The 23,449-nt window shown below is 44.2% G+C and overlaps 1 protein-coding gene across 4 annotated transcripts in view; it reads right to left on the reverse strand.

Moving 5' to 3' along the window:
* SEPT6 (septin 6) overlaps window positions 1–23,449 on the reverse strand; it is a 76,566-nt gene that overhangs the window by 28,222 nt on the left and 24,895 nt on the right. For all 4 annotated transcript variants that reach the window (XM_018044738.1, XM_018044736.1, XM_018044737.1 and 1 more), the window contains exons 3-4: window positions 22,170–22,365; window positions 2,388–2,574 (exon numbers count right to left, since the gene is read on the reverse strand). In XM_018044738.1, the coding sequence (XP_017900227.1) occupies window positions 2,388–2,574; window positions 22,170–22,365 (383 nt within the window). The remainder of the gene's footprint in view (window positions 1–2,387; window positions 2,575–22,169; window positions 22,366–23,449) is intronic.

The following is a 23,449-nucleotide window of genomic DNA, read 5'->3' on the forward strand; positions in this document are numbered from 1 at the left end:
TGCGGTGGACAAGGGGAGAAGAGGCCACTCCTTGTCAATAGTCAACTGTCCCAACCCATCTTGTGGGGGCTAGCCCTAAGCTAGGTGAAAGAGACCCATGTGGGAAGTGAGGCAGGGCAGGGCTCCATGAAGATGCATACACGGCCCTCTTTCTGGAGCCAACACTAAGGAAGCAGCCCACTGACGTGAAGACCACCCTCCGTTACTGATTTGATCTGTGCTGTGCTTAGTCGATCAGTTGTGTCTGACTCTTTGTGACGCTATGGACTGTAGCCCGCCAGGCTCCTCTGCCCATGTGGCTTCTCCAGGGAAGAATACTAGAGTGGGTTGCCATGCCCTCCTCCAGGGTATCTTCCCAACCCAGGGATTAAACCCAGGTTTCCCACATTGCAGGATTCTTTACCGTCTGAGCCACCAGGGAAGTCCAAGAATACTGGAGTGGATAACCTATTCCTTCTCCAGAGGATCTTTCTGACCTAGGAATCGAACTGGGGTCTCTTGCATTGCAGGAGGATTCTTTACCAGCTGAGCTACCAGGGGAGCCCAATTTGATCTGAGACTTAGCCAAAAAGAGCTTAACTGTCAGAGTCCCTGATTAATTTCTGTGTAAAGAAAGCAGAAGCAGATGCCCAATTTTGTACAGATGTGGGAAAAAGGCCTGATGCTGCCCTGAAGTCCAATCCACCTGAACCTTAATCCTTGAAATTCTTCCAAGAAGAGACAAGGCTTTTACTGCTGGAAGGTCAAGCAACTGGAAAGGCACGTGCCTGAGTGAGACAGAGCAGAGCCAAGCTCAAGTTCACACAACAAGCACAGCTGGTCCTGCCAGCACACTCCAATGGGCTGGTGTGGATGGTGCTTGGGCCCTGAAAAGAGCTCAAGACTTGAAATTTCCCCTTTCTTTGCTCTTTGCCTTTGGAGAGCCTCTCCAGGCTGATGCCGCAGCTTCAGGTGTTGGTCAAAGAAAGACTGGACCTTGGAGGCACCTCCCTTCAGGTCTTTGGGGCATGGAGGTTGAAGCCTTGGCGAGGTAATGCAGCAGGCAGTCAATTCTTGTCTCTTTTCACCACTTCCCACATCGGCACACTGTAAACATAGGCTGAACTTTGCCTACCTAACTCAGCCCGCCTAGCAGGCTGCCCACCACATGGCTCCGTGCTGCATTATTCAAGACATGCAGGGCATGGTGATGTTTCCTGAGCAGCACGCTACTCACAGGCGGTGAACTCATTGCTGTGAAAAATGACAAATTGCTCCTCTTTTGATGACAGCTGAAACTCAGTGATTACAGTGAAGGTGCTACTAAACAACCACATTTAAAGATTTCCCTTTTTTTTTTGTAAAATAAATTCCCTGGAGTTAGAGAGAGCTCGGTCTGCATCCCAGATCCATTACAAGTTGTCTTGAGCAAGCTATCCGACTGTGCCTCAGTTTCCTCGTGTGTAAAATGTGAATAATAATAATACTTACCATGCAGGGTTATTGGAAGGATGAAATAAAAACAATGCATATAAAGGACTCATCACAGTGCCAGGCACATATGAGATGTTAAGGGAGGAAATGTACTAGTAATGAGGCTTTTTAAAGAATCCCATGGTCAATTATCTTACACAACCAATAATCCTTTAACATGAAGAATCATTGTCTAATTTACATCTGATGTGGGACTTGCATTTTTCAGTTTATCTTAAAGCAGGATGTGCCTGAATCCCATAGCCATTTTCCTTGGGTGTGGAGGCAATGTAACCTGGCACCACAGAGCCGAGTTCAAATCTAGGCTTTGCCAGGGCTGGCTCTATGACAATGGGTGTCTCTAAACCTCTTACAGCCTCAGTTTTTTCTTCTATAAAATAAGAGTAATGATGGTATTTGCTTTACTGGGTTGTTGTGAGGATTCAATGAGATACTCCACAAGGCACTTTTACAGTGGTGACATATACTAAAGGTTTAATAAATGTTAGCTGCTATGATAAAATTATTATTGATAATAAGAATAATAACTTTTGAAGTCAAGCTTGCATGTTTGATTCCAGTATAGATCAGTTAACATTGTGATAAAGGAAAAAAAAACACCTTTCCACCACCTAAAGTCTGAGGCCCTAGACTCAGACAGCCATCTGTCCTGCATCCACCTTTATTCCCAAGAGGGATCAGGGCAGAAGACAGCTCAGTGCACACTCATGCCCGGTGCTAGGAAAACATCACAAAGCATATGACTCAGGTGCTGGAGCAATAAACACCATCTTTATGGAGGGACAGGGAATGAAGGGGAGGATGCCAATGCCACAGAACCTCTGCCGGACTCTGACATCAGTGTGGCACAGGAGACCACCAGGAGGGGTCCAGCAGGCCCCACCTCCCACCCACCCTCGCCCCTGCCTCCTTACTTTACTGTCCAGCTTCTTCATTGTCACTAGGTCCAGAGACTTCAAGGAATGACCCGTGGGAGCGATGAAGTACAAGCAGGCGTGGATGCGAGAGTCATGGTAGGTGTGCAGTACCCTGCGGATCTTCAGCTCCTCCTGCAGGTAGGCCTCAAACTGGGCATCGATGAATTCCACAATGGGCTTGTAGCTACAGGGCAGAGTGGGGAAATGGCCAGACCCCTTCAGACACCTGGATTTTGTTAGGTTTCAAAGGTCTTTTTGAAGTTCAAAATGCTCTCGGTAATCTGACTCCTCCCACCTGACTGGATTTCAGTAGGCCTCTACTCCCATCAGACTAGCCACCTCTTTTATTCCCACATGAGCCAACTGTGTGTTCATCAGTGTGCTTTCTCTCTGGAATGAGCTCTTCTCTCTTCTCATCCCAGTCTTGCCCTCCCAGGCCTCAGGACTTGGATGAATGCCCATCTCCTCCAAAATTCCCCAGTGATGCCAGAAAGCCCTTCTGGGCCTCGGGAGTGTGACAAAGAATTATGCTATTGGATGGCTTACTGATGCTTCACAAGGATTAGTGTCCCCTCAAATAGACTGTGTCCTTGTGAAGGGCAGGGACAGTGAAGGGCCCTTCTCTGTCCCATGGGGCCCAGATGCGGTGTGGAGCCCCCTGGCATCTGTGGATAAGCGGATGGTGCCCCAGGCTGGGCTCATGTCGTTGCTTCCTGTGTCTCCCCTGCAGCAGCTAATACTCGAGCTGGGTACCCAGGGGTGGTCAGGATGTCTCCTTGACCGACTAAAGCCACGCCCCCTGCATTAAAGTGCAGAGTCTTAACCACTGGACCTCCAGGGAAGTCCCTAAGGTAACTTTAAAAATTTGAAACTTTGAAAATTTGGTAGAGTCTTACACAAACAACCTCAACACGTGTGCACACCTCCCCACCCCCAAGCTCACTGAGTCCCCAGGCACAGAGCTCCTGTGTGGCTCCAAGTCTTGCTAAAGAGTCTTAGCCAAGAGTCAGTCCTCTGTTCCTCTCTGTCCTGGGAAGCTTCTTTCTTTTCTATGGCCCCTACAGCCTCTTTCTGCTCTAAGTAAGTCAGCTTAGCCTCCACCCTGCCTCTCTTCTCATCTCCCTGTCTGCTGCCTCTCCATCCGGGGTTTCCTCCCTTCAAGCAAGAAGAGGTTTGCTATCTGGCCCAGGGCAGTGGTCCCTAACCATTTTGGCATCAGTGACCAGTTTCGTTGAAGACAGTTTTTCCAAGAACGGGGGTGGAGAAGCAGGAGGGTGGGGATGGTTTCAGGATGATTCAAGTGCATTACATTGATTGTACATTTTATTTCTATTAATATTGTTATTACATCAGCTCCACCCCAGATCACCTGGCATTAGAATCTGGGAGGTTGGGGACCCCTGCCAGATGGGGAGTCTGCAGAGACCACCGCGGGAAGGGAACGTGATGGAAGGAGGAGCCAGGCTCAGCCAGTGCCTCTCAGCTGCAGTAGCCCCCTACCAGAGCCTTTTTGAAAGATTCCCCTAGTAGAGAAGAGAAAAGAGCTTTTTAAAAAGGAAATCACAAAATTCTAGATTCTGAGAGCTACAGAGAGAGCCAGGTGCACGGTACCTCTGGAGCCATAGAGAAAAATCTAAAAATATAGTCCTTTCTTTCTTCCTTTGATCCCTGTGAGCCAAACACTGTTCTGAAGCATAATAGCATCAAAGGAGCACTTGGTTGCAGGGATCCTTAGAAGGTTCCTGAAGAATTAGCGGAGTGCGGGGGGAATACATCCCTTAGGTTTGTTTAATTTTTGGGTGACTGGCTCATTCGAATGATCTAAATATGGCACGCCCATATTTTTTCCTCCATTATATAACTTTTTTATTTTATTTTTTGCTCTACAGAAGGGACCCAAGGAGGACACAAAGCAATGCATTTTTAGCTTTTTACTCCCTGCATCTCTAGTGACACACTGGGTCTATCTTTCTGCTAACGCCTCTGGCCCTTAGGGTCTCTGAAGAGAGGCATCATCAGAGCAGCCAATCCACCCACAGGATTTGGTTCAGTCTAATCCTAAATGGATGACTCATCTTTGTCTTATTCATTTTTACCCTTTTTCTGACATTTTGGTTTTTTAATTTAGTTTTATTGAGACATAAGTGACATATAGCACTGTATAAGTTTAAGGTATACAGCATAATGATTTGATTTACATACATCATGAAGTGGTTATCACAATAACTCTAGTAAACATCTATCGTCTCACATATGTACAAAATTACAGAAATACAAACAAAATTTCCCTTTTGATGAGAATTCAGGATTTACTTTCTTAACTTTCATATATAACATACAGCCATGTTAATTACATTGATCATGCTATATATAAATTACATCCTTTGTATTTATTTACCTTAGAACTAGAGTCTTATTCATCTTTTATCCTCAGTGTCCCACATGGTATCTGGAATTTAGTAAGGGTCCCACTCCCACTCCCAATGGCTCATCTTCCTTCAATGGCCATCTCTCCCATCCCACTCTGTCATGCTCACTGGACTCCAGTCCATGGTAAACAAAATCCCTTACTCCCATGAGCAACTGTGTCACAAAAATGCTTCCTTCTAAAAAAAAAAAAAAACAACAACTGCTTCCTTCTGAAGGACACCTGGCTCCCCTTCAAAGATTTTGCTTCCTTCATATCCTTATCAACTGGAAATGTCTACATCCCTCACACCCCAAGGCAGCTTTTTTCCAGCCCATTTTCCCTGGCTTACTATGATCTGCTAAAAAACCCAGCTCCAATATATTCTACCCCTCTTTCTCATGACTGTTTATCTTTTACTTTTCAGGGTAGGAATTCCTTTTTATCTTTTGGCCATGCCACATGGCATGTGGGATCTTATTCCCTGACCAGGGATCAAACCCATGCCCCCTGCAATGGAAGCTGGGAGTCTTAACCACTGGACCACCAGGGAAGTCCCTTCAGAGTAAGAATTCCTTAGCCTGAGGTCCACAGACCTTGAAGAGGTCTATGGATAGAATCCATAGGATCCATGAACTTCAATAGGAAGAAACATCTTTTTTCACTAAGCTGTAACTGAAGTTTAGAGTTTCTTCAGGTACAAAAGTAGGTAATGCAAAGGAAACCATAAACGAGACGAAAAGACAAACCCTCGGAATAGGAGAAAATAATTGCAAACAACCCGATCAAAAAACGGGCAGATGACCTAAATAGACATTTCTCTAAAGAAGATATACAGATGGCCAATAAGCACATGAAAAAATGCTTAATACCGCTCATTCTTAGAGAAATGCAAATCAAAACTGTAATGAGGTATCACCTCACACCAGTCAGAATCATCAAGAAATCTACAAACAATAAATGCTGGAGAGGATGTGGAGAGAAGGGAACCTTCTTGCACAGCTGGCGGCAATGTAAATTTATACAGCCATTATGGAGAACAGTATGGAGATTTCTTAAAAAAGAAATGAAACTGTCAAATGGCCCAGCACTCCCACTACTGGGCATATACCCTGAGAAAACCATAATTCAAAAGACACATGTACCCCAGTGTTCATTGCAGGACTATTTATGGTAGCTAGGATATGGAAGCAACCTAGATGTCCAGAGACAGATGAATGGATCAAGAAGTTGTGATACATATATACACAATAGAATATTACTCAGCCATAAAAAGGAACAAACTTGAGTCAGTTCTACTGAGGTGGATGAACCTAGAGCCTGTTATACAGAATGAAGTAATTCAGAAAAAGAAAAACAAATATCATATATTAATGTATACATATGGAATCTAGGAAAATGGTACTGATGAACCTATTTGCAGGGCTGGAATAGAGACGCAGACATACAGAATGGACTTGTGGACACAGTGGGGGAAGGAGAGGGTGGGACAAATTGAAACAGTAGCATTAAAACATATATATCACCATGTGTAACACAGATAACTAGTGGGAAGTGGCTGTATGATGCAGGGAGTTCATCCCGGAGCTCTGTGACAACCTAGAAGGGTAGGAGTGGGTGAGGGTGGGAGGGAGGCTCAAGAGGGAGGGGACATATGTATACTTATGGCTGATTCATGCTGCTATATGGTAGAAACCAATACAACATTGTAAATCAATTATATATTCCCATTAAAAATTGTTTAAAAACCACACTGAGATATCACCTCACACCTATTAGTATGGCTACTATCAAGAAGACAAGAGAAAAAAGAAAAGACGACAATTTTTATCTATTGATCTGTTGTTCCATACTTGGATTGTTTCCATATCTTGGCTGTTGTGAATGGTGCCACAATGGACACAGGAGTGCAGATATCTCTTGAATATCCCGTTTTCATTTCTTTTGCAATATGTACTCAGAGGCAGGACTGCTGGATCATATAGCAGTTCTATTTTTTATTTTTAAAATTGTTTTCCATGATGGCTGAGCCACCAGCGGTGCACAGGTATTCCTTTTTCTTTATCTTTGCTAACACTTGATTTAGGTAATTATACTCCAATAAAAAAATAAAAGTCATTCCAGCAAAAAACAAAGTAGGTAACAGTCTACAGTAACTTCAGCAGTGCCTGTGATTTCATAACCAATAGAAATTACCAATATTTTTCATTTCCTATAATTGTTGCAAATATCTCAAAATAGCATTTATAATCATGACCTCTAAATGATAATCATTATTACACCTGCATATAGCTATTGTTATTTCAGAGGTTAGTAGAGAAGGACACAGATTACTATATCACAATTTTAAAGTATTTTGTTAACTGTATTTTTTTGGTGGGCTTCCCTAGTAGCTCAGCTGGTAAAGAATCTACCTGCAATGCAGGAGACCCTGGTTTGATTCCTGGGTCAGGAAGATGCCCTGGAGAAGGGATAGGCAATCCACTCCAGTATTCTTCAGCTTCCCTGGTGGCTCAGCTGGTAAAGAATCAGCCTGCAATGCAGGAGACCTGGGTTTGACCCCTGGGTTGGGAAGATCCCTTGGATAAGGGATAGGCTACCCACTCCAGTATTCTGGCCTGGAGAATTCCATGAACTATAGAGTTGATATATTTTAGGCAAGTTATTCTGAGCCCAGAGGCCTCACTGGTTTAAGGGGCCAATAGCACAAACAAGCCCAGTCTAGACACTATTTCTTATTCATTTCAGATGGTGATATGCATTATGAAGACAATAAAATAGGACAATGGGATAAAAAGTGACTGAGGGCTCAGCTACTTTAAATACAGTGATCAGGGAAGGCTTCTCTGAGGATGTGGCACTTGAGCTTCAAGGATGCAAATGACAGTCATAAGAGAATGTGGGAGAAGAGCATTCCAGGCAGAAGGAAAAACAAATGCAATGGTCTTGAGGCGCAAACAAACTTGACAAATTTGAGCAAGAGAATTAGGGAATGAGGAAGCGCAATATACTGTTCACAATTGCTAAAGGTGGAAACAACTCAAAAGTCCATCAACTGATAAAATGTGGAATATCATACAATGGAATACTACTCAGTCATGAAAAGGAAGAAAATTCAGGTACATGCTGCCACATGGATGAACCTTGAAAACATTATGCTAAGTGAAAGAAGCTAATCACAAAAGGACAAATAGTATATGATTTCACTTCTATGAAGTACTGCTGTTGCTGTTACTCGTTCAGTAGAGTCCAACTCTCTGCGACCCCATGGACCGCAGCCTGCCAGGCTCCTTTGACTATTCTATGGGGTACTAGAATAGTCAAATTCACAGAGACAGGAAAGAGAATAATAACTGGGAGCTGAGAGGAAAGGGTAATGGGAAGTTATTGTTTAATGTGTTTCCTTTGAGGATGATGAAAATGTTTGGGAACTAAACAGAGGTAGTGATTGCACAACACTGTGAATTTATTAGATGCCACTAAATTTATTCACTTTAAAATAGTTAATTTTATGTTATGTGACTTTCACTTCAAGAAATACAAAAATAATGAGATAAAGCAAGTGAGGTAATGGAGACAGATCACATAAGGTCTTGTGGGTAAGATTATAGTAAGAGTTTGTTTTTGTTTTTTTTGGTTTTTTTTTTTTACTGTGAATAGGGTCTTCTGTTCCATACTGCTTTCTAATTGGTTGTTGTCAGATAAGAAGTCTATGACTTTCTGCATATTTATTTTCAAATTAGCTACCTTGTCTTTAAGTTGATTATATTGGATTTTGTAAATAAAGATATTACAGAAAAGTAAGAGTTTTATCTTTTAATTGTTTTCTTTCTTGATAATGTTAACCAGTCCCTTCTTGAAATACTGTCCTTTGGCTTCACTGCTACTATTAGCTCCTACCTCTATAAGAACTCTTCTTTCTCACTCACCTTAGCTTCAATTCTTGGCCTGTCTCTGAGGTTCCATCCTGGACCATCTTTTGCAGTCATTCTGCACATCACAGGCACTTTAGCCCTGGGTGGTCCCGTTCACTGTCATGGCCTCAGTTACCACTGGCTCCTATCACACTTTGTAGACACCCAGAAGTCACCCCAGTCTCCCTCTCCCACATGCCAGCCCTCTGTGCAAACACAGCTATCAGAAGCTCCCCTGCTGGAAACCCAGAAGACCTGGTCACAGACATCATACTCAAACAGTACCATGTCAGGCATCAAAGCCAAGATATCACAAGGTCTGGTCTCCTGGAACCAGATTCTCAGAGTGACAACACATCATTCACTCCATCGTTCCAATCACCTCTTTCCTCTATGCTCATTGCTATTCTGCTCTCTCCTCGTGGACTCACTATCCCTCCAAACTATGTCCATAGACTCACTATCCCTCCAAACTCTGTCCATAGACTCACTATCCCTCCAAACTATGTCCACTGTGCCCTCTGAAACTCCTGAATCATGGTGAACAAAACTGCCACTCAGAGTGTGGTTCCCAAACTGGCAGCACTAGCATCATCGGAAGGCTTGTTAGAAATGGAGACTCTCCAGTCTCCAACCCAGACCCACAGGATCAGAATCTATATCTCATTAAGAGCCACAGTGGCTCATATGCTACTTTAAAGTCTGAGAAGTAGCATATGCCATCTTCCTCTTCATAGCACCTGCCTATCTCTTTATGCTACTGGAAATCTAATTCTCTCCTGAGGACCCCACTGCCTAGCAGCCCCCTTCTGTGTAGGCTCCTCATTCTCCCACAACCTGTGTACGCTGGGCTCAGTGTGGTGGGCATCCAGGCAAACGCTGAGCACTTCTAGACCATTACTCCTCTACCTCTGTGTAAAACAACACTCTCCATTTGAGACCTGTTCCATCCTCTTCTGGAGGTGCCTGACCCAGTCTTTCTTCCTGTTCTGGGTGACTGCAATGTGCTTGTGGACAAGCCATCAGCGTTCAGCCTCTTTATTCCTTGATGGCCTCAACTTCCCCAACCTCCAGACCCTTCTACTTCAGCCACCTCCACACCAGACCATTCGCCAGGCCAGCCTCACCCAAGATAGCCTCTAACACTCCGCTCTCTGACCACTGCCACACATCTTTCCAGCTCTCCTATGTCTCTGATGGGCCTAAACTTGATCCTTCACCTCATAGAATCCTCTGGTACCTTGGTCTCTCCATTATCTTACAGGCTATCAGCCCCTCATGGCCTCATCTTCTTCTTGGCCTGGGCTGACCCCCTAATCAATGGCCCCAAACACTCTTTTATCAACTCCTCTCCCATTGCACCCTCCTTGCCTGGCTGAACTGCTGGACTGGATACATTTCAGTATCTTCCCTCTGCTCCTAGACCATTGCCGCTGAAGTTGACTAGAAGCAATCACAAAACGTGGGGTCTTGGCACCCAAATTCCTGGCCTCCAACCTCACATACGCCTTTAAAACAATATGACATCCCTTTGCTTGGACTCAGTTGGCTCCTTCCCACTGCTTTCATTGACCAGGCCAAACCGTCCCCACTTTCCTCAAGCTCCAAAACTCATCTGTGACCCTTCCCTCTCACAGGACCATGTCACCTTCTACTTTCTCAGCACAATCAAGGTCACCAGGCTCATACTACAACCTGCCTCACTCCCTTGCCTTCTCTGTACCCTCTAGCCTCTGAGGACAAAGCATCCCTCATCCTGTTCAACGTCCATCAGCCCCTGTGTACTTGATCTCATTCCTTTCAGGCTCTTTGGAGAACCTTCTATCTATCAGCTCCTCACCTCCTACTGATCACTCCCCCTCCCTGAAACCTATGAACAGGCTTACGTCTTCCCTCATCTCAAAAAAACAAAAAAAGATCTTTCCTTAGCCAGTCCTCCTCAACTACACATTTCTCTCCAACTACGGCCCTGTGTCTTCTCTTTCCTTACCAGTCAAGTCTCTCTTTTGCACCTACTACAGGGCCTGACATATAACAGGTGCCTTATAAACGTATTTAGTGCATGGATAAAGATGTTTTTTGAAAGCACAATCTACTCATTTATTTATTTCTACTTCATCTTCATTCCCCAACACACTGTAGACTGGTTTCCACCCTCACCAGCATCCTAGTTAACATACTCAATGGATACTTCGGGGATTTTTGTTGTTGTTTGAAGTATAGTTGATTTACGTTGTGTTCGTTTCAAGTGTACAGCAAAATGAATCAGTTATGTATACACATGCATGCATGCGTGCTAAGTCACTTCAGTTGTGTCTGACTCTTTACAACCCTATGGACTGTAGCCCGTCAGGCTCCTCTGTCCATGGGATTCTCCAGGTAAGAATACTGGAGTGGGTTGTCATTTCCTACCCCAGAGGATCTTCTCTACCCAGGGATTGAACCCACGTCTCCTGCACTTCCTGCATTGGCAGGCAGGTTCTTTACCATTTAGTGCCACCTGGGAAGCCATATATAGATATATCTATAGATACAGATACCCTGATGCTGGGAGGGATTGGGAACAGGAGGAGAAGGGGACGACAGAGGATGAGATGGCTGGATGGCATCACCATCCCGATGGATGTGAGTTTGAGTGAACTCCGGGAGTTGGTGATGGACAGGGAGGCCTGGTGTGTTGCGATTTATGGGGTCGCAAAGATTCGGACACGACTGAGTGACTGAACTGACTGACTGATAGATACAGATATATCTTCTTTTTAAGATCGTTTCCATTATAGGTTATAATAAGATATTAAATATAGTTTCCTGTGCTATACAGTAGGTCCTTGTTTATTTTATATAGTGTATATCTGTTAATCCCAAACTCCTAATTTATACTTCTTCGATGACCATATATTTGTTCTGTATGTCTGTGAGTTGGATATTTTTAGCTTTTTAAATTTTATCTTACTTATTTATTTTGGCTGTGTAGGGTCTTCATTGCTGTGTGGGCTCTTTTCTAGTTGTGGAGAACAGAGGGCCACTCTCTAGATGCGGTGCTCGAGCTTTCTCACTGTGGTGGCTTCTCTTGTTGCAGAGCACAGGCTCAGCAGTTGTAGTGCACGGGCTTACTTGCCCCAAGGCATGTGAGATCTTCCCTGATCAGGGATCGAATGGCATCTCCTGCATTGGCAGGCAGGTTCTTTACCACTGAGTCACCAGGGAAGCCGCTACTTTAAGTTTTACATCATGAAAAGTTAAGAGGTGTTTATTTTCCCCATCAATGTATATATTATATTGATTCATCATTCATTCAACAGATGTATACTGAATACCCACTATAAGACAGATGGCTACCTTGTACTCATCTTGCAAAACTTGAAAACTTAGCCCAGTCATTCCTGATCACCTCCTCTCCCCTTTCTGCAGCCTCCAAGCTATGTACTCCCACCACCAGGCTGGATTGCCTGTTCCCACAGTCCTTCTCCACACGTCTCTGTTACTGTACTTACCATATTATGTAGAATTTGTGCATATATATTTGCCCCTTCTACTAAACTGTGAGTTCCTTAATTAGAGATTAACCCTTATTTCTTAGTATTCCTGGCCCTTCACACTGTACCTGGCACACAGTGGTGGTTTAGTTGCTAAGTCGTGTCCAACTCTTGCAATCCCATGGACTGTAGCCCACCAGGCTCCTCGTCCATGGGATTCCCCAAGCAAAAATACTGGAATGGGTTGCCATCTCCTTCTCAAGGCATACAGTAGGCATTCAGAATTTTATAACCTGAACTAGATCCCCCGTGTCAACTGGTTACTATGTCTTATGGATTCTTTCCCTTACATTGCCCTCTTCCTATCTATCCTTGAAGTTTCTGCTCCTGTTCAAGCCCTTTTCATCTCTTCCATCCTCATAAAATTCACCCATGACCTCCCTGCCTCCCTCTGGATGCTGCTTTATCTTTTTCCCAGCTCAGAAAAGCTTTTTAATGGAGCAGTCTACACCCAGTGTATCTGCTTCCTTTGAAATATTTTCAATTTAAAAAAAAATTATTCATAATCATGCAAGCAATACGTGTACTTAATCTACTATTCTCAGAGGTAACTACTATTTTTAGTTTGATTATTCATACAGACTTATTTCTATGTCTCTATAAACAGAGAGAGGGGCAGGGAGGGAAGGAGAGGGGGAGAAAGGGAGAGATGTTTGTTTTATTGGGAAAGGGTACTCTTGCCTGGAAAATCCCATGGATGGAGGCGCCTGGAAGGCTGTAGTCCATGGGGTCGCTAAGGGTCCGACAGGACTGAGCGACTTCACTTTCACTTTTCACTTTCATGCATTGGAGAAGGAAATGGCAACCCACTCCAGTGTTCTTGCCTGGAGAATCCCAGGGATGGGGGAGCCTTGTGGGCTGCCGTCTATGGCATCACAGAGTCAGACACGACTGAAGCGACTTAGCAGCAGCAGCAGCAGCAGCAGATTTATACAAATGGCATCATGATCTGTGTATCATTCTTTAACTTCTTGTTTTCACTTAGCAACCTGTTTATGTGAGTATGTATAGACTTAACTCGTTATTTTATATGGCTAAGTACAGGTCCATGGTATGGCAGTACTATAGCTCATTTAGTTGCCCTCTTGGTGGAAATTCAGACTGCTTAAAATTTTTTCTCATTCCATAACCAATGATACAGTTAATTTCAGAATAAACTGTGGAAAATTCTAAAAGAGATGGGAATACCAGACCACCTGACCTGCCTCTTGAGAAACCTATATGCAGGTCAGGAAGCAACAGTTAGAACTGGACATGGAACAACAGACTGGTTCCAAATAGGAAAAGGAGTATGTCAAGGCTGTATATTGTCACCCTCCTTATTTAACTTCTATGCAGAGTACATCATGAGAAACGCTGGGCTGAAAGAAGCACAAGCTGGAATCAAGATTGCTGGGAGACATATCAGTAACCTCAGATATGCAGATGACACCACCCTTATGGCAGAAGGTGAAGAGGAACTAAAAAGCCTCCTGATGAAAGTGAAAGAGGAGAGTGAAAAAGTTGGCTTAAAGCTCAACATTCAGAAAACGAAGATCATGGCATCTGGTCCCATCACTTCATAGGAAATAGATGAAGAAACAGTGGAAACAGTGTCACACTTTATTTTGGGGGCTCCAAAATCACTGCAGATGGTGACTGCAGCCATGAAATTAAAAGACACTTACTCTTTGGAAGGAAAGTTATGACCAACTTAGATAACATATTCAAAAGCAGAGACATTACTTTGCTGACTAAGGTCCATCTAGTCAAGGCTATGGTTTTTCCTATGGTCATATATGGATGTGAGAGTTGGACTGTGAAGAAGGCTGAGCGCCAAACAATCGATGCTTTTGAACTGTGGTGTTGGAGAAGACTCTTGAGAGTCCCTTGGACTGCAAGGAGATCCAACCAGTCCATTCTGAAGGAGATCAGTCCTGGGTGTTCTTTGGAAGGAATGATGCTAAAGCTGAAACTCCAGTACTTTGGCCACCTGATGCGAAGAGATGACTCATTGGAAAAGACTGTGATGCTGGGAGGGATTCGGGGCAGGAGGAGAAGGGGACGATAGGATGGCTGGATGGCATCACCGACTTGATGGATGTGAGTCTGAGTGAACTCCGGGAGATGGTGATGGACAGGGAGGCCTGGTGTGCTGCGATTCATGGGGTCACAAAGAGTCGGACACGACTGAGCGACTGAACTGAACCAATGATACAGTGAACATCCTTTCTGTGGGCCTTTTACAAACATGTGCAATCATTTCTCTAAGCTGTATACCTAAAGATGGACCTGCTGGATCAAAAGATACTCACATTTCTTTTTTTTTTTTTTTTTTCATTTTTTATTTTGTTTGGAAACAAGAGTTCTTTTAGAGTGAAATGTTTTAATGGTTAAATAATTCATTTTGAGACTTAAAAACTTGATATCTACTGAATTTAATTTTCTTTTCTGCTCTGGGTCTTCGTTGCTGCCTGTGCTTTTCTGTAGTTGTGGAGAGCGGGGGTTACCCTCTAGTTGGGCTTCTCATTGCAGTGGCTTCTCCTGTTGCGTAGCACAGGCTCTAGGGCGTGTGGGCTTCAGCAGTTGCAGCTCTCAGGCCCTAGAGCACAGGCTCAATGGTTGCGGCACAGAGGCTTAGGTGCTCTGCAGCATGTGGGATCTTCCTGACCCAGGGATCAAACCCGTGTCTCTTGCATTGGCAGGCAGATTCTTTACCACTGAGCCACAAGGGAAGCCCTGATATCTATTGATATTGATGGTTGTATTAGTTAGGGCTCTCCAGAGAAACAAAATCAATAGGATGTATATTTATATATATAGATTTATTTTAAGGAATTAGCTTATCACATTTAAAATTTTATAGATACTGTCAAATATACCCTTTACAAAATCTGTATCAATTTACACTCCCAGCAAGATGAATGAAATTAGCTGGTATTAATGGATATTGTATTTTTATGTTTTATTTTCACAAATCTGATAGATGAAAAAAATACTTCATTGTTTCATTTCACATTTCCCTGATCACTGAAGAAGTTGAATGACCATCATTTTATATATTGATGGTCCATTTACATTTCCCCTTCTGTCAACTACTTGTTTCTCCCTGAATTGCAGAAGCTCTTTTTACATTTTAGAAAAACACTTTGTCTGCTATATGAAAAAGTGAAAAAGAAAGTCACTCAGTCGTGTTCAACTCTTTGCAATCCCATGGACTATAGCCTGCCAGGCTCCTCTGTCCATGGAATTCTCCAGGCCAGAATACCGGAGTAGGTAGCTGTTCCCTTCTCCAGGGGCTCTTCCCAACCCAGGGATCGACGTCTGCTATATTGGTTCCAAATATTTTCTCCCCATCAGTAGTTTGGTTTTTCTTTTGCTTATAATATCTTTCAATAGACTACTGACTGAAAAAATGCACAACCTAAAAGCTGAGAATTATGTTTTATTTGGTGGACAAAACTGAAGACTTGCGCCTAGAAGACACCTTCTCAGCTCTAAGGGACTGCTCCGAAGAGGTAACAGAGGAGACAAGATATCCAGCGGGGTTTGCAACAAAATCCAGGTAGTCAGGCCATCAAAAAACTACTGCTAGTTAAAGAAAACCAGACATCTCAAGTTAATGAGCGCAGTGCTTTTCTATGTATGGAAAGAGGCAAGAGTCTGGTGGGGCTCATTGAAATCATGCCTTTGATAGGCATCTTAACTGTCCAGGGCTAGTATTCTGCTTTTCTCCATCCATCCTGAGTCCCCATGGAATGCACTGTTGTGGGTGGCCTCAGTGGACGCTGCCTGGATGTAACATCCTTTGTTTATTGATAAGGCAGGCGACATTTTTCATCCACAAGACAAAGGTTTTGTTTTGCTTAATTTTTAACGAATTTAAATCTGTCAGTCTTCTCTGACTTCTGGACTTTACATCACAACTAGAAAGGCCTTCTCTATCCTCCAAAATTACAAAAATATTCTCCTATGTTTTCTCCTCGTATTTTTAGAAATTGTTTTTAATCCAGCTGGAATCTATTTTGGGGACTGGTACTTGTGTGGGAGGGTCTCATTTTATTTTTTCCTGATGGATGACCTATTTCCCCAGCACATTTTCTTGAATAGTCCATTCTTTTCCTTGCTAATGACAAATGCTAAATTCTCACAGAAACAGGAATTTGATCTTGGACTCATTTTTATGTTCAATTGCTCCTTTTGCTAGGCTGATGCCTGTACTTCCTTATCTCCCATTCACTCATGGCAAACTAGTTTCACCCACAATACCCCTAGGATTATTATTCTTCAGTTCAGTTCAGTCGCTCAGTCATGTCCAACTCTTTGTGACCCCATGAATCACAGGACACCAGGCCTCCCTGTCCATCACCAACTCCCAGAGTTCACTCAGACTCACGTCCATCGAGTCAGTGATGCCATCCAGCCATCTCATCCTCTGTTGTCCCCTTCTCCTCCTGCCCCCAATCCCTCCCAGCATCAGAGTCTTTTCCAGTGAGTCAGCTCTTCGCATGAGGTGCCCAAAGTACTGGAGTTTCAGCTTTAGCATCATTCCTTCCAAAGAAATCCCAGGGCTGATCTCCTTCAGAATGGACTGGTTGGATCTCCTTGCAGCCCAAGGGACTCTCAAGAGTCTTCTCCAACACCACAGTTCAAAAGCATCAACTCTTCAGCGCTCAGCTTTCTTCACAGTCCAACTCTCACATCCATACATGACCACAGGAAAAACCATAGCCTTGACTAGATGGACCTTTGTTGGCAAAGTAATGTCTCTGCTTTTGAATATGCTATCTAGGTTGGTCATAACTTTTCTTCCAAGGAGTAAGCGTCTTTTAATTTCATGGCTGCAGTCACCATCTGCAGTGGTTTTGGAGCCCAAAAAAATAAAGTCTGACACTGTTTCCACTGTTTCCCCATCTATTTCCCATGAAGTGATGAGACCGGATGCCATGATCTTCGTTTTCTGAATGTTGAGCTTTAAGCCAACTTTTTCACTCTCCTCTTTCACTTTCATCAGGAGGCTTTTTAGCTCCTCTTCATTTTCTGCCATAAGGGTGGTGTCATCTGCATATCTGAGGTGATTGATATTTCTCCCGGCAATCTTGATTCCAGCTTGTGCTTCTTCCAGTCCAGCGTTTCTCATGATATACTCTGCATAGAAGTTAAATAAGCAGGGTGACAATATACAGCCTTGACATACTCCTTTTCCTATTTGGAACCAGTCTGTTGTTCCATGTCTAGTTCTAACTGTTGCTTCCTGAGCTGCATACAGATTTCTCAAGAGGCAGGTCAGGTGGTCTGGTATTCCCATCTCTCAGAATTTTCCAGTTTATTGTGATCCACACAGTCAAAGGCTTTGGCATAGTCAATAAAGCAGAAATAGATGTTTTTCTGGAACTCTCTTGCTTTTTCCATGATCCAGAGGATGTTGGCAATTTGATCTCTGGTTCCTCTGCCTTTTTTAAAACCAGCTTGAACATCAGGAAATTCACGGTTCACATATTGTTGAAGCCTGGCTTGGAGAATTTTGAGCATTACTTTAAGTGTATTTATTAATGACCTCCATTCATGTTGCCAAACCTAATGAATATTTTTCCTTTTTTTTGGCCACACCAAACGGTTATGTGGGATCTTTAGTTCCCTGACCAAGGATGGAACTTGTTGCCTTTACAGTGGAAGCTCAGAGTCTTAACCAGTGGACCACCAGGGAAGTCCCAATATTTTTCAGCTTTTGTCTTCCTGGACACTATTTATCATATCCTCCCATATGCTACATGATACAACTCTCCCTTGATTCTTCTACCAATAAAAGTCATGATCATGACAATATCTTCTGTTCATTAGTTACCTTGTGCCAGGCACTGTTTAAGCATTTCCTGCATGTGGAGTATGCCTCCCCCATCACCTTCTGGGTAGATACTAGTATTATCATCGTCTCCCCTTTACAGAAAACTGAGGCATAAAGAATTGAAGTGCCAGACTTCCGTGGTGGTCCAGTGGTTAAGAACCTATCTGCCAATGCAGGAGACATGGGTTTGATCCCTGGTCCAGGAAGATTCCATATTCCTGTAAGCTGCCAACTACTGAGCCTGCGCTCTGCAGCCCGTGCTCTGCAACAAGAGAAGCCACTGCAACTATAGAGTAGACCCCACTCACCACAACCAGAGAAAGCCTGCGCTCAGCAGAGCCAGCACTGCCAAAAACACTTACAAAAAAGAATTTAAGTGCCGAGTTGTCGGGTGAGCCCTGACAGTTGTAACTTGCATTTTTTTGTAACTCAAGTGCCTGATTTAAGCTTTGATTTCCGAGGCATCCACTTCAATAAGACATTACTTCAAGGACGGCTATCTCGAATAAACACATTGCCAGCCACAGAAAGATAAGGAACCAGCCTTCCCCACCCCCTCACCCCTCCACCCCAGGCTTCTTTGTTTTAAGGATCTTGGTGAATTTCTATAATTGACCATTTAAGCCACTTGTTTTCTCTCTCACGTTTTAAATTCACCAATAAAGAGCAAGCCTGCAAAACTACAGGCCATCCACCCTCACCCACCCTTGATCCCAGGGAAATCAGAACCCCTGGCCCAGGTCCTCTCTCTCTTTCTCTACCCTTGACCCTTGACCTTGCTGTGTGGCCCCAGGTATGCCTTCTCCTTTCCAGGACCTGTGAGTAATAAACCCCCTTTCCCCTTCAAGTTGCCTGATGGTTATAACTCTTGCAATCATAAGAACCACAACACTGGTTATGGATAGATAGGCTGAGACCCGAAGAAAAAACATCCCATGCAACATCCCTGAATTAATAGGTAGCAGGATGGGGCCAAACCCAGCTCTGTCAGAGCCCAAAGCCTAGGTTCCTAAGCACACGCCTTTTTCCAGCCTGTGCTCTGTCTCCCCCTCCAGTTCCTTTTGCTCCAGCATCTTTCAAATGGTGGCCTTCCCATTTCCATTTCCCGTGGGTATATATTTAGGAGTGCTATTGCTGGCTTTTATGACAAGCTTGTGTTTAAGTCTCTTCTGAAGAGACTCCCACACTCTTCCAAAGTGTCTGTACCATTTTACCTTCCCGCCAGCAGTGTCATGCGGGTTCTGATTTCTCCACATCCTCACCAATACTTGTTGTTTTCTATTTTTTGGTTATAGCCATTCTAGTGGGTGTGAAGTGATAACTCGTTGTGGGTTTGATTTGCATTTCTTGAATGGCTAATGATGTTGAGCATCTTTTGATGTTTCTATGAATCATGCATGTATATTCTTTGGTGAAATGTGTATTCAGATCTTTTGCTCACTTGTTTAATTGGGTTGTTGTCTTATTTTGGAAAAGTAAGCTTTCTTAAAACACTCTGGTTACAAGTCCTTTATAAGACATATGATCTGCAAATGTTTTCTCCCTGTCTGTGACATGTCTTTTCAATTCCTTAATAGTGTGAATCTTTTTAATATTAATGAAGTCCAGTTTATGGTTCTTTTTTCTTAAAAAATAGTGGCTTTCCCCAGGCTCTAGCCTTCGTCCCTGCTTTTCTCAGTTTACCTCCGCATCCTGGGTAAAGCAGGGCTTTCTGATGCTCTATTTTAGTGCAGCTGCACTGATCTATCTATGCCTTTGTGGCCTTGTCAGAATGGAGAAAACATGGCTTTTTGTTACAAATCCTTGGAACTCACTACTCCTGTTCCCCAGCCCATTTCCTAGAGGCTTCTCATTTCTACTTATTCGAGTTTCTATTATTTAATGTAAGCATGTATCACACTTATAATTAGGACAAACAGTAAGCATACTAAAAATATAAAAGAAGCAGATTAGCCTCTAAGGGGTTCTATCAGTTCAGCCCTCCCAAACCATCATTATCCAGACATTTTCCAATGTTCGGCGTGTCAAGCGTATGTTACTGAAAACCGTACGATATTTAATTGAGGAGATGCTGAGCAATCTGCAGCTGAGATTAATCACTCATATTGTGACCCAAATATCCCCTTTCCCCCAGGGTTTAATTTATTCTCCCCCAAACAAGATTAGCACAATAAACAAGCCTATAAAAAGCAGAGGTGTCCTTCGTCTAGAATTGCAAATGGAAAACAGAATTCAGTTCAAATCTTAAGGAGCTAAATATATCTATTCATTAAAAGGAAACGAGTGTGGCTGTTGTTATTTTAAGGGAAAGATAGAAAAATTTGGGATATAAATTTGCTAAGAAGCAAGGGGATTCTCAAAGGATGAGCAGACACTTTGCTCAAAATGATGAATGACCTTTTCTGCGAAGAGCATGTGGGATTACATGTGATTTTTAGTTAAATGCAGGTGGTGTCTGACCCCTCCCCACCTCAACCCAGCCCTCATCCTGTCCTCATCTGAGCCTCACTCCAGCCCTCCCTGGCACACCATTTTCAACCGCCCACAGTCTCTCCTCCCACCTCTTTGCTTATTCCAGCTCAGTCTCTTTCCAGGATGTCTTTTCCTCCATCTGCTGACTTAACATCCCCAGGCTTTTGTTTTTAGCCCAGTGTTCACCTTGCTCAACTCCACTCCCTGGATGATCTTACGTATGTCTGCGGCTGGAACACAGTCCCTCTACCTTGATAACCCAAGTCTTTTGCCAACACAGACCCTTTCCTCACCTCGAAACCCTGCACATTCAGCTGCCAACCAATGAAGGATGCATCTTCTCTCAACAGGCCACGGGCATCTCAAGCTCACCGTGTCCAAAACAGAACTGGTTCTTTTTAAACCTGGTTCTATTTGAGTTCCTCTTACTGAATGCCACCACCATCTGTCCACTCTCCAAAGCCAGAAATCTCAGCCTTATTTATTCTAGGTTCTTCTTTTGCCTTCCTGACCTCACACCAAGCCTCTCTATCAAGTCCTCTTGAGTTTACCTACCCAACAGTTACCCCATCTGTCTCCTCTTCCCTGTTTTACTCCTGGCCTCCATCAAATTGGTCCAACAGTCTCCTATTTGGTCTTCCTGCTCTCCAGCCCATGCCCATACTATCCCAAAGCCCCCCTGCAAAGGCCAATCCAACCACATCATTCTACTTTACAGAGCTTTTCAGTGGCCCCATATCCACATATTCCATTAACCCCTCCATGATCCGGCCCCTTCTTACCTCTTCAGGCTCATCTACCCTTACTGTTCCCCAGCTCATGCCAAGCACCAGCCCAGGGACAGAGTGGCTATCATGGGGACCTAAGCTTATATGATTTGAAGGGCCCTCCAAGAAATAGCAAATAACACAATGACTAGAAATTAGTTCCAGGGCTTTGGAGGGTCGTGGGCAAGTGGCAGTCCTGAAACAACCTTCACTAGCTTTACCCCTGGTCTAGCCAAACAGAACAAGTGCTGTCCCCTAGAGCATGCCATGGTCTTCCACAGCCCTTGCCTTCATACAAGCTGTTGTCCCTCCCTGGAATGCCCTTTTCGAACTTCCTTTGTCTGTCGAGCAAAATCGTTTGCCCTTCAAAGGCCAGGTCAGGCACACCTCCTCTGTGCAGGCCTCCCTGAACACCCCTCTCCCCACCCCCTTCCCCACCCCACACCCTGCCCTGAGTGGAGCTGACTGTTCTCTCCTTCCCATTCTCACTGTAACATTGTACCCTGTCCTTTACAGAGGCGGTCATGCTCAAAGGAACTTGTTGATTTAAGATCAGGCTTCCCCGTGACTGCCTCAAGGTCTGAGACAAGGTCATTCTTTAGATTGTTAGAGCATGGCAGTACCTGGCACAAGGTAGGAACTCAATAAATGTTTGCTGAATGAAGGAAAAAGACATCCTGCTTTCGGCAGAGCATGTGGAGTAGAGCACTGAAATAGACAGGAACCCCGGCGGAAGGCGGTGCTAGTGAGCTCTCTGCTGACAGCCTGCATCATCTGACAGGAGGTCTGGCAAGAACCCAGTGGTGAGCTCCTCCCCGTGGGCTTCCCACCCGCCTCTCCACTCCACCGCTTCCCTTACCTGTCCTCCTTGTTGATCTGGTCCCCGAAGCCCACCGTGCTAACAATCGTCAGCTTTAGCCCCACGTTGCTCTCTTGAAGGTCATAGGTATTGGACCGGAGCTGGACACCCGGCTGTGTGTGGGTGGCTGGCTCCCCCTCGAACTTGGTGTTGAACAGGGTGTCCATGAGGGTGGACTTGCCCAAACCTGTCTCTCCTGAAAAATGAAAGAATGAATTGTGATGCATTCACACATATTTTGGATGTATAGTCACTGACATGGGAGACTATACACAGTAAGACACTAAGTGAAGAGCGCCTAGAACTAGATGGGCTAGGTGATCTCAGTTAAGTGAAAAGGAGTCTAAGGAACTGCAGCAACGTATTAGCGGTAGTCATCTCAGGATAGTGGAATGAGGGTAATTTTCCTTTTAGTCTTCATATTTTTGTACTATTTGAAAATTGAGCATGCATTGTTTTTACACTCAGAAAAAGAAACCGTGTTAAAAGGCAGTGATGGAAAGGCAGAGTCATGCCTAGGAAACGACTGGAAGGGCATAGTGTACTCTTACCAAATAGTCATGTCTGGGTGGTGGGGTTGTGTGTGGTTTTCACTTCCTTCTTTATGCTTTTCTCTATTGTCCCAGTTTTCTACAAGGAACTTGTATAGCTTTCATAAGAAAAATTTAAGGGCTATCTTCAAGTTTAAAAGAAGGGACAGAAGTCCCTCCTCAAATAAATATTCTCTCCTCTCAGCACCGGCCCCCCCCATTCCCTGCCAGCCCCAGACAGCAGGGATGCACATCCCAGTGGGGAGACCATTTTTAGCTAATGGGGAGGGAATTCAGCAGGCCACAAATTATCCTTCCCTTTAGATTTCAAACAAGCCAGTCATTTGTTTGTTTAACTAACAGGCTGCAGGATACTAATAAATTCAACCACTGGAATTTCAAAGTCTTGGCTTTCACACTAGGGAGTGGGGGCAGGGCTGTGGGGACTGGTGAAGGTTCTTGGAGGTTATTCCTGAGAGCCGAGAGCCGCAACGGATGTTAAGCCACTGCCAAGAGCCAAGGACTGCGCTTTGGAGACCTGGGCTGCCCCGCTATCATCACCCCTCTGCTCCCCTTCCCTGCTCCCATCCCTTAAGATGTAAGAATTGACAGGTCTTCCTGATGGGGAGCAGGGTCGGGAGGAGGTGGGGAGTGGGTTTGCCCTGGACAAATCCTGGCCTGGCAAGTCCCTCTTTGTGACCGACAGCACTATCTCCAGGGCAGTCCAGGGCTGGGGTTATAGCTGGTCTG

The sequence above is a fragment of the Capra hircus genome, unplaced genomic scaffold, assembly GCF_001704415.2.
Source record: "Capra hircus breed San Clemente unplaced genomic scaffold, ASM170441v1, whole genome shotgun sequence".
Taxonomy (NCBI): Eukaryota; Metazoa; Chordata; class Mammalia; order Artiodactyla; family Bovidae; genus Capra; species Capra hircus.